At 47.9% G+C, this 9,906-nt stretch overlaps 1 protein-coding gene across 5 annotated transcripts; it reads left to right on the top strand.

Moving 5' to 3' along the window:
• Nucleotides 1-568: 568 nt before the first annotated feature.
• On the top strand, nucleotides 569-9,440 carry ZNF575 (zinc finger protein 575). 5 transcript variants are annotated; one of them, XM_081019199.1, is made up of 3 exons: nucleotides 569-688; nucleotides 5,945-6,058; nucleotides 7,052-9,440. In XM_081019199.1, exons 1-3 carry the CDS (start codon nucleotides 610-612, stop codon nucleotides 7,747-7,749), a joined length of 891 nt encoding a protein of 296 aa, XP_080875325.1. In that variant the 5' UTR covers nucleotides 569-609; the 3' UTR covers nucleotides 7,750-9,440. The 5 variants fall into 5 exon arrangements, with proteins under 5 accessions (XP_080875325.1, XP_080875326.1, XP_080875327.1 ...); XM_081019200.1 differs by lacking the exon at nucleotides 569-688 and adding an exon at nucleotides 2,805-2,987; XM_081019201.1 differs by lacking the exon at nucleotides 569-688 and adding an exon at nucleotides 4,067-4,338.
• Nucleotides 9,441-9,906: the final 466 nt, after the last annotated feature.

Raw genomic sequence — 9,906 nt, 5'->3', positions numbered from 1 at the left:
TGGCAAATTTCAGCACCAAGTCTAAATGCCTAGCTTTCATCCCTAGTAAAAACGGCCTTGATCTAATGTGAGAATATTCTGGAACACAAAGAGATTTTCCAAAGGCGATTGTATATAATAATGCTCACACATCCATCCATCCTAATACAACATCAGTAAATAGCTCCCACCCTTTTAAAACGTTGACCCGCTCCTGGAGTATGACTAACCCTAGCTTGAAACACAGACATCAACGAGGGGAAAGAGCTGCTGCTCAGTGGCTGAGCAACTGCTTTGCATGCAAAAGGTCCTGGGGTTCAATCTCTAGGCTGGGTTGGGGGAAAAACCCTAGTCTGAAATCCTAGATGGCTTGCTGCCAAGGCAGTGTGGACAATACTGAGCTAGATGGACCAGTGAAAAGCAGCTTAGATGTTTGCCTGCCAGGGAAATGCTGCATTTACTACACGTCCAGAAGGCTTTTCTACCCTGGACAGCATAGAACTCAGAACAGCAGCTCATTGGCCAAAAAAAAAAAAAAAAAGGCGATTAGGTTTGTCCGTCTCCAGCCACCGTTAAACGTCGTTTATCCGCGCTCCTCTGTGGGCGAAACCATTCGGCGGAGGGGTGAATATGAAATCATCCCTGGATGTGGTTCTGCCCGGGCGTGCTCATTTTGCCAGCAAGGCTTGCTCAGTTGATTCTGCTGCAGGTAGTTCCTCTTCTGTTCCGTATAGATTGCTTCTGGTTTTTGTATAATCGCGCTTCCTTCGACTGCTTGTGATTTAGTCTTTTTAAAAAATATATTTTTATTTTCGCATTTTCCCGTCTGTTTGCGCGCGCGCGCACTTCTAGGCAGCGCGGAGTTTTGCATTTCAATGTACGGTACTTTCCAAAACTAAACCAAATTGAAGAGCTCCTTGCTACTCCCGTTGCCTGTGCTTCCTCAGCTTCATTCGCCTACTGTGCATTCTACGAAGCAGCTTAATAATAATAATAATAATAATAATAATAATAATTTATTATTTGCATGCCCAAAGCATAAAAATCTATGCGTAAAGAAAAGCGGTAGAATAATACAGTTCTTTAGAAGTTTTTTTTTTAAAGCCAATGCAAGAAACACTCTTAAAATTGCACCCACCCCCTTGATGCAATATGAGCTTCCAAAGTGGGTCTCTCTGAAACTTTGGCTTGTTGATACTTGAAATCCTGTCTGTTTTTAAGGGTCCTGGGACATCATGGCCTAAAGGCATCTTGTTCCAACAGTCTCGGCTCAAGTTACGCAGGTTCTGGTCTGGTCAGTGTCCAGATCATGAGGAATGTTTGGGAAACGCCTCCCCTGGACTTCCATGGAAGAAAGGCGGGGTAGAGGTGTAATAACATTTCCTTCCTTCCAACACCGCCTTGCCTTAAAGTCTGTATCGGTCTGCAGGGCTGCAGCCTTAATAGTAAGCAATAATAATGCAGAGAAAAGGTGGGCTCCTCTCTTCCCTGAAAATTAGCACCACCGTCCCTGTCTTTCTCGAGTTAAGGAGCAGGCATTAAAGGAGTAAAATTCTGCAGCCCCAGGGCAGACTTAAGGACCAGCTTCCTCTCTTTAGGAACAGAGGCTGTAAAATTAAACACCCACGCAGCCTTCTCATATCCAGGTTAGTTCTCAAGGCAAGTACCTTGCTGCATTCAATGAGCTTCCTACTTTCTTGGAAGGAAGGAAGCCACGTTGAAATCAATGGGCCCTTAAGCGCAACCTGGCCGGCAGTGCCACATCGTGGAGGAACTGAAGCCACGCACATTTCCATCCTGAAGGAGGTGCATGTAAGAGGTTAAGCCCAGAGTCTCCCTACTGCTAGGTAAGCCTGGTTAGGATATTTAAAAAATCCTTTCAGTAGCACCTTAGAGACCAACTAAGTTTGTTATTGGTATGAGCTTTCGTGTGCATGCATGCACACGAAAGCTCATACCAATAACAAACTTAGTTGGTCTCCAAGGTACTACTGGAAGGATTTTTTTTATTTTGTTTTGACTATGGCAGACCAACAGGGCTACCTACCATAACTGTCAATGTTTTCCTTTTTTTAAGGGAAATTCCCTTATTCCGAATAGGATTCCTCACAAGAAAAGGAAAAAGTTGACAGCTATGCTACCTATCTGTAACTGGTTAGGACATGGCCTTGAACGGAGAGGTGGTGGTGCATCATTATATAGCGCTGGAGTCCTAAGGACATTTATTGGGCAGTAAGATCTAGCGGGTCTTCTTTCCGAAATAAGTCTGCATGGAAGCATCTGGCCACATGTATATAATTGCTTAAGCTATAAGTGGCCCTGAACTCAGCGGGGCTTACTTCCAAGTAGCCCTACTGCATAGGCTGGTAGCAGCATCCTCTGACGTCCAGAGGGGTTTTGTTTTGTATATTTATTTAGTAGGTCTTAACTAACCAGTAACCATGCATGCGTAAGATTTTGCAAGAGTTTGCTTTCAAGTAAACATTGCTAACAAGAGTATTTTTTTAAAATAATAATAATAATAATAATAATAATACTTATCCAGCTTCCCACTCCCCTTTGCCCAGCTCAGAGCAGACCCATTGGAATGAATGATTTCTGTTCTAAACAGAATTTAGTTGCATGCACGATGGTGGGGGTCTAGGTCTGCAAATTGAAGAGCTCCCAGGGACGGCCGTTTCCGTCATCGCGACCTCATCACGTTTATTAAATCCCCCCCCCTTCCCCAACACACACATACCCCTACTTTGCAAAATAAATAAATAAATACCGGGGAAGGCGCGGATTGGCCGAGGAAGCTGCGAGTAAGGAAAGACCCCTCCTCGCCAGCCAGCCAGCCGGATTGGTGCTGCTGCTGCTGCGCCCGCCCGTCGCTGGGGACCGGCCTGGGAAGGGATGCGGTGGGGCGCACGACCTGGCCCCCCGCGGGGACAGCATGACCCGGCGCGATCGGCTCATGAAGGGGAGACCCCAGAGGCAGCCTGAGGCCGGGGGAGGCTCCCGGGCCGGTGAGTGGCGTCTGGGGGGAGCGAGGGGGCGGGCGGGCAGCAGGAGGAAGGCCCAGCTGCTCAGCTGCATACATAGATGCGGTGAAAAGGCGAGGGATGCCCAGCGGTGGGGTGCCAGAAAACGGGGAGTCCCCGCTGCATTCGTATTTGAAGGCGGTTTTGCATTTGCTCCAGGCCTTGGTGCGTCAGGGTGAAGAAGGGGGCAGTTTTTATTTTTCCTCTCCGCCCCTCCCCCCCCCAAAGACTAAACCGGTTTGAAAGCACACACCCCAATATGGTGTGAAGCCGGGTGCATTGCACCAAAGCCAGATTTCCCTCGGTGGTAATACGAATCACATTTCAAGCTCCTGGTCTCCTGTCCACTGTCTGACTGGTTTTGGGGAAGGAGGGCCAGCTGTAAGGGAAGGGGGCTGCCCCATAGCAGCAAGAGCTGTTGTCTGTGTTACTGGGAAGTAAGTGCCACTCTGCTTCATGGGGCTTACTCCCAGGGAAGTGTGCAGAGGATGGCTGCCTTGGTTGCATTTTTTTTTTTTTTAATGCTTTGATGAAAACATTGTGGTTCGTGGCTGGTGCAAACTCTACATCCTGCACTCCCTCTTCTTAAGGAACTAGTTCAGGGGGCTCATGCTTAAATGATTTGGACCCAGCACCAATCAACTCTGTTCCACCACAATCCTATGTGTGCTTATTCAAAAGTAACACCCATGGTTTCCAGTGGTGCTTGCATGCAGATAAGTGTGTCTGGGATTTCAGACTGTGAAACTGAACTTCCCTGAAAAGCCAACAGCTTGCTCTTTAAACATACTGTATTTATATATAATAGTTTATATAAGCTGTTTTGCTTGTAATTGTTGCATATACAAACATTTGCCTTGCTAAGTCCTGAGGCATCGCTCCCCCCTCTAAAAATAAAAAGGACTGTGCTTGAAAGAGGTACCTGCCCAAGTCAAAGCCCTTCTGAAGCGACTTACTCAACTGAGTAAACATGCAGTGATGTGATTTCTGCGAATTACTGTTGTTGTTATTATTATTAGTAGTAGTAATTGAATTTCTATCCCGCCCTTCATCCGGGGATCGTGTGGTGGTTTACAATATAAAAACACAAATAATACTCAACAGCACAAACGAAACATCAGTCCCTTTTCGCAAGGAGCTCTGGGAACTGTAGCGCTGTGAGGGGAATGCGTTGCCAACAGCTCTCAGCAGCCTGAACAAACTACAGTTCCCAGAATTCCTTGGGGGAAAGCCATGACTGTGTGAAGGGGCATCTCGGTGCTTTAAATGTGTGGACGTGGTCCCAATTCATTGCTGGCCTCCCAACTGTCTCCAGTGCCAGCCAGCACGGTCAGTAGTCTGTTTCCAGCAGATATTGTTTCTGCAGTTTCCTGCCATCAGGAAGGGAGGATATTGGGGCACCATCTGATCTGAAAGCTTTCCCCTGTAATACTTGGTTTGCAAATGCTGTTAGTTTTCTTTCTCCTCTCTGCCTTATCCACCAACTCCTCCTCTCTGGCCTGTATTCCAAGCGAGTTTCCATAGCAACTCCACACTTAGGCCAAGAGCAGAATCGAGCAGTAATTGGATCCCGGGGCCTTTCGGGAGACATGAAGCCACGAGGGAACCCTGCGATTGAAGTACCATTAGTTAACACATTTCTGATCCATACGCTGCCCGCCTGACCCGTGGCAAAACCAAGGCCAAGCCTGTAAATGAGGGCGCAGGAATAACCAGCCCGTTTGCCCGCGCATCCTCGTAAAGGTTATGTGAGGCTTGGAAACGGGGGGAAAGGCCTATTTGCACAGATCTGGCCTCCCTAGTCACCTCAAGCTGCTTCTCGCTCGCCATAGGCGACCAGGCATGGGGCTGTTTACAAGCCTGTACAAGATGTGAGGGCACTGGATTTCTGCATTTTATTTTTAAAATTAAACGTCGTTGTGAGTGATGGGAGCGGGGTGGCGATACATTTTCCCGTTGCTATATATTTCCCCGTTAAGTCTCTATCTATGATGCATTGCTTCATTAAGATTAATTAGCAACATAATGAATGGGATGCCAAGTGCTATATCGAGTCCAGTTGGCAGCTTCACACTGAAATGAGTGTATTAACAGATTTTCATTTGAAAAGAGAAGTGTGTGCAATTGAGCTATGTGTAGGTATTTCGACAAGAAATAATCTGGAAGAAACTCTAAATTGGTTTGATTGTAACATTCTCCTATGCTGAGCGTGCTTTGTTGTGTTCGCCCCACCCCCGACAATCAAATATGTCAGTTCAAATTTTATTTATCACTGTTATTTATTAAATTTGTATACCTCCCTATACCCGTAGATCTCAGGGCAGTTACCATTCTCTCTCTCCCCCCCTCCAAATATCTTCTTTAAAAAGCTATTAGGGGGGAAAAAACACTTTTGAGCTACTTTCAGCCCACTTTGGAGCAGCTTTGCTCCGCCAATCAAAATCGGAGCCACTTAAGTTGGTTTTTGAATTTTTTTATTTATTTAGGGAATCTAACGACTCCTGTTTTGTATACAGATGCCTTGTGCCTAGGGCCAAGTGTCCAGCGGCAGCACCAGGAATGTGTTACTGAGGTTCTTAGCGAAGACATAAATATATAAATACTTTTTTGTGTTTGTTTTGTTTCAAAAAGCCCCACCAAGTTCCTAGTCCTTAGGCCTAGATAAGCAGGCTTGAAAGTGCACGAGCAATCTCCCAGGCCAGAGAGTGAGTGGCTTTGTAGGGTTTCTAGCAGCCAAGGACAAGGTTTCAGTCTCCCTCTGCCCCCCACAACGAACAGAAACGGAACGAACAATGTAAAAGGAACATCTGACTGGATGTAAGGCAGTTTCCTGTGGTTCTGTCTTCTCAGAACATTGATTCCCGAGTTTCTGTTTATATATTCTATCTTCACGATGGATGACTGTGCCATGGCGATAAAACCATTTCTCTCTGTTTGTGCAGGTTACATTCTCGCACGACCAAGCCTTGTCCTGATGCTGGAAAGGGGGGAACAGCCTTGCATGAGCAACAGCAAGATCAGCGTGGGCACCAACCCTCTGAGCAGCAGTGTTGCGGGTAAGGGGGCGTCTGGAAAGCTAGCCTGGAGCATCCTGACCTGATCTCCTAGGACTTAGGTCATGTGCGCACCATAAATCTAAAGCCCTGTGATATCACTTTAAACAGCTATGGCTTTCCCTCCAAAGGGAAATGAATGAAGTTGAGACACTTGGATTTAAAATAAATATTGTTTAACAGAAAGTGGAGAAGATGGGTGTTAACCATGGAGTGATGCCTTAAATAAATTTTTAAATGTAACTAGAAGATGGGAAAAGGGAATTTTTTTCTTTTTCTTTATTACTTCTTTTTTCTTCTGTTTTCTCTCTTTCCCCTGCTTCTTTCTTTTTCTTTTCTTCTTTGGTGTTCTCTGTTTGGAAATTTTATTAGGGTCCAGGGATTGTACACTCCTGAGGGTTGTAGATGGTTGATGGAGGGGCCCTGGGTGGGAGGCGAGGAAATATTGGGTGACAGGGAGGATAAAGGGAGGATAAAGATCCCAGGTGAGAGCTGGGGGGGCCTATGACGATCTGCAGTAAGGGTTAAGAACGACTTTTAAGAGAAGACTTTGTATGCTATTACAGTGGTACCTTGGTCCTTGAACTTAATACATTCTGGGAGTTCGTTCGACTCCCAAAATGGTTCGAAAACAAAGGCGTGTTATGAAAAAACTTTAATAAAAGTATTAACAACAACTAGAGTCCCCCCCCCGCAAAGAATCCTGGGAGTTATAGCTTGTTCAGGGTGCTGAGAGTTCTTGGGAGGTCTCGTTCCCCTCCAAGAGCTACAATTCCTAAAGGGAATTAGCTATCAGTTCTCTTCCACAGGGAACTACAGATATTGTACAGGTGAGTGGCAGCAGGGTGCATCAGTCTCCCCAGTCCATGCATTTAGTGATTGGACTGATGAGAAGCTAGAGAGGTGGGGCAGAGAAATGGCTAGGAGATGCGGGAATGGCCTCCGGTTGATGAGGATGCCTGGCTTCTGACACCCTCCTTTCCCCTCCCCTTCCAGACTCGCAGGCCCTGAAAGAGAACGCCAAGTCGCCTTCGCCCGTGGCTCTGTCTTCGCCACCCGCCACGGAGTCACCCAAGCCTGCCCGGCCCCGCCGCCCCCGCCCCCCGGCCGTGCTGCCCTCCGAGCGCCCCTACCAGTGCAAAGACTGCGGCAAGCGCTTCGTGTACCGCTCCAAGCTGGCCACGCACCAGTGGACCCATTGCGCCGAGCGCCCGTACAAATGCCCCGACTGCCCCAAGAGTTTCAGCTACCCGTCCAAGCTGGCGGCCCACCGCCGCACGCACACCGGCGAGCGGCCCTACCCCTGCACGCTCTGCCCCAAGCGCTTCGGACACCGCTCCAAGCTGGCCGCCCACCAGTGGATCCACACGCCCGAGCGCCCGTACAAATGCGCCGACTGCCCCAAGAGCTTCTGCTACCCTTCCAAGCTGGCCGCCCACCGCCGCACGCACACGGGGCAGCGGCCCTACCCCTGCAACCGCTGCGGGAAGAGCTTCTGCTACCCGTCCAAGCTGGCCGCCCACCAGCAGATCCACGCGGCCGCTGCGGCGGGGCGGCCCTACCCGTGCATGCGCTGCAGCAAGAGCTTCCGGCAGCTGCGCAACCTCACGCTCCACCAGCGGGTGCACGAGGACGGGGAAGTGGGGGATGACTTGTCCCAAAGCAAAGGCCACAGCAATGGAGAGAGGCCGTAGAGTGGAGATCTGAAGCGACTGGACAACGTGGGGGTGCGGGGAGGAAATTGGCTAACTTGGATGCTTGGTGGGTGCAGGGGGATCATTGTAAATAACGGCAAGGGAGAGGGGGTTTGGGGTTTACACAGAGATGCGCTTTGAGGACCCATAGCAGCTCAGCTCTTTTGTTGCGGGTCTTGCCGCTGTTTCCCCCCCTACAGTGCCAAGTCGATGTGTGTGTACTCTCCGCCTCCCCATAGCCCAAGCTGTGTATACCATGCTGAAAAAAAAGCCAAAGTGTGTGTGGTCAGAGAACCCCGGTTCAGCCCTCAGAAATGGCATATTCTGCAACCTAACTTGTGCATTGCTGAGATGTGCGCCTAGGAGGGGCAGAGCGCCACGGCCTGCAACCTCAGCACCCCACTGATTCTGCAAAACAAGCCCAGCCACCTTTGAATCCCGATTTCACAAGAAGCTTGCATAAATTCATAGAAAATGGATGGATATGCACAAATCTTCCGGAGAGCAGAATTCTGCCATTGCTTTGTACGACCTCCGACCATTGCCCAGGCTGTCTCTTGTCTGTGTTCAGTTGGCGCATGCTTACATTGGAATGCAGAGATCAGCATCTTCACAGTCCTAGGCTCTGCTAAGTTAGGCCTGTCAAACTTGGCATTTTCTGGGTTGTACAACATCTGCCTCCTGTGGCTTATCAAACCCTGTTTGTGCCTCCAGCCTGTGGCTAAAGAAAAGGGGGACAGTTTTAACAACTTGGCATGCCACGCACACACTGGTGTCACACAGTGTGTGCAATAGAAGTTGCTAGTCTTTATGAAGGCACAGACAAGTCTGAAAATGTGGTTGTGGCATCTGCAAAATTGCCAGGGGTAGCTTAAGCCGAAATGCCAAGAATCCATGAATTTTTTTGGGGTGTGCTCGCACACTACATTCTGTACAGTGGTGGGGCCTCCCAACAAGTAGCAGTAGAATAATTTTGCAAATGTTATGTGTTGTGTTCATCTGCCATTTTTAAATTTTTGCTTCAGTTGGCATGGAATCTTACCTCTGAGCCAGCTGCTGTAAAAACTGGTGGCTCTGGGCTTCTGTCCCTGATCGCATCAAAATATGTCCCTAGCCATTTACAACATGTACTGAAAACTGCTTAAGCACACAGATTTCTAGTGCTGGATTTGGATGGCTGGATTTCCCACCCCCACCCTCCATCACTTGGTTTACACAACTTTTACTGCCCGGTTCCTTTCGCTTCTTCCGTGTGACCGTTTCACCACATGCCTAGAGAGGCAGTCCCACAAACCTGCCTTCCTTTGTTACGCCTCCCCCCTCCACAAATTCCCCACTTTTTGGGGTTACTGTCTTGCCTCTTGGTTCAAATGTTGGATTTCTAAGACGCAGTGTGTTCCAATCTCCCACTTTTTAGACACATGTCCACCTTTCCACCCCCCTTTCTTGGATGGATGAATTCTACACACACACTCCTTGTCCTTGTACCGTTTGCCAAAGCATCTTTTGCCTTCTCACCCCACCCCAAAGGCATTTGTTCAGATTGTTGCAAGGGAGGCGGGGAGGGGGTGTTGATTGATCCATGGTATGTTTGTAGTTGATACTAAAAAAAAATGGGACTCCCCTGGGAGCCTGGAGTTTTTTTTGTCGTATTTTTCTTGGAAAAAAATAATAAAACCTATAAAAGTTTAGTTAACCGGGTTAAGTTGAGCTTGGAGCATATGACAAATGCAGAATTTTGGGGAGCAACGCAGTAAACAGGTGTAGCATCATTGGCCAAAAGAGGGATGTGCCCACTTTCAAAGCATTTTGATACGAGAAACAGGTAGCTAGATTAAATTGGATGTCCATTAGAGCCAAAAAGGCAGTTACTTAACTGCTGTTGCTGGTACAGATCAAAGCACTTGTGCCTAAATATTCCAGATTTTGTAAGTGTTTTAAAAAAGCACAGACCCAAGTCAGATATCTCTTCCACACATTAAGTTAGACAGAGGAAGGTGGAGGGAGACAAATAGTGATGTCAATCCTAGGGGTAATTGCCTTGGCTTGAACTTTTAAATGGTTTATACAAATAGTTTGTGGGTTTCTAAGTAATGCAATTATGTCAGAAAGAAGAGAAGCATTTGGGGCTGTATGAGCAGGACGGAAGAAAGGCAG

This window comes from Podarcis pityusensis (genome assembly GCF_964106645.2).
Source record: "Podarcis pityusensis genome assembly, chromosome: 8".
NCBI lineage: Eukaryota > Metazoa > Chordata > Lepidosauria > Squamata > Lacertidae > Podarcis > Podarcis pityusensis.
The sequence above is the reverse complement of the archived record's forward strand: the minus strand, read 5'-3'. Positions and strand labels throughout refer to the sequence as shown.

Bases quoted from the DNA above. Each gene is read 5' to 3' on its own strand.
- ZNF575 (XM_081019199.1), top strand. From the start codon at position 610: ATGAAATCATCCCTGGATGTGGTTCTGCCCGGGCGTGCTCATTTTGCC. The intron at 689-5,944 runs GTAGTTCCTCTT...CTGTTTGTGCAG, and splicing joins CTCAGTTGATTCTGCTGCAG to GTTACATTCTCGCACGACCA. The intron at 6,059-7,051 runs GTAAGGGGGCGT...CTCCCCTTCCAG, and splicing joins TCTGAGCAGCAGTGTTGCGG to ACTCGCAGGCCCTGAAAGAG.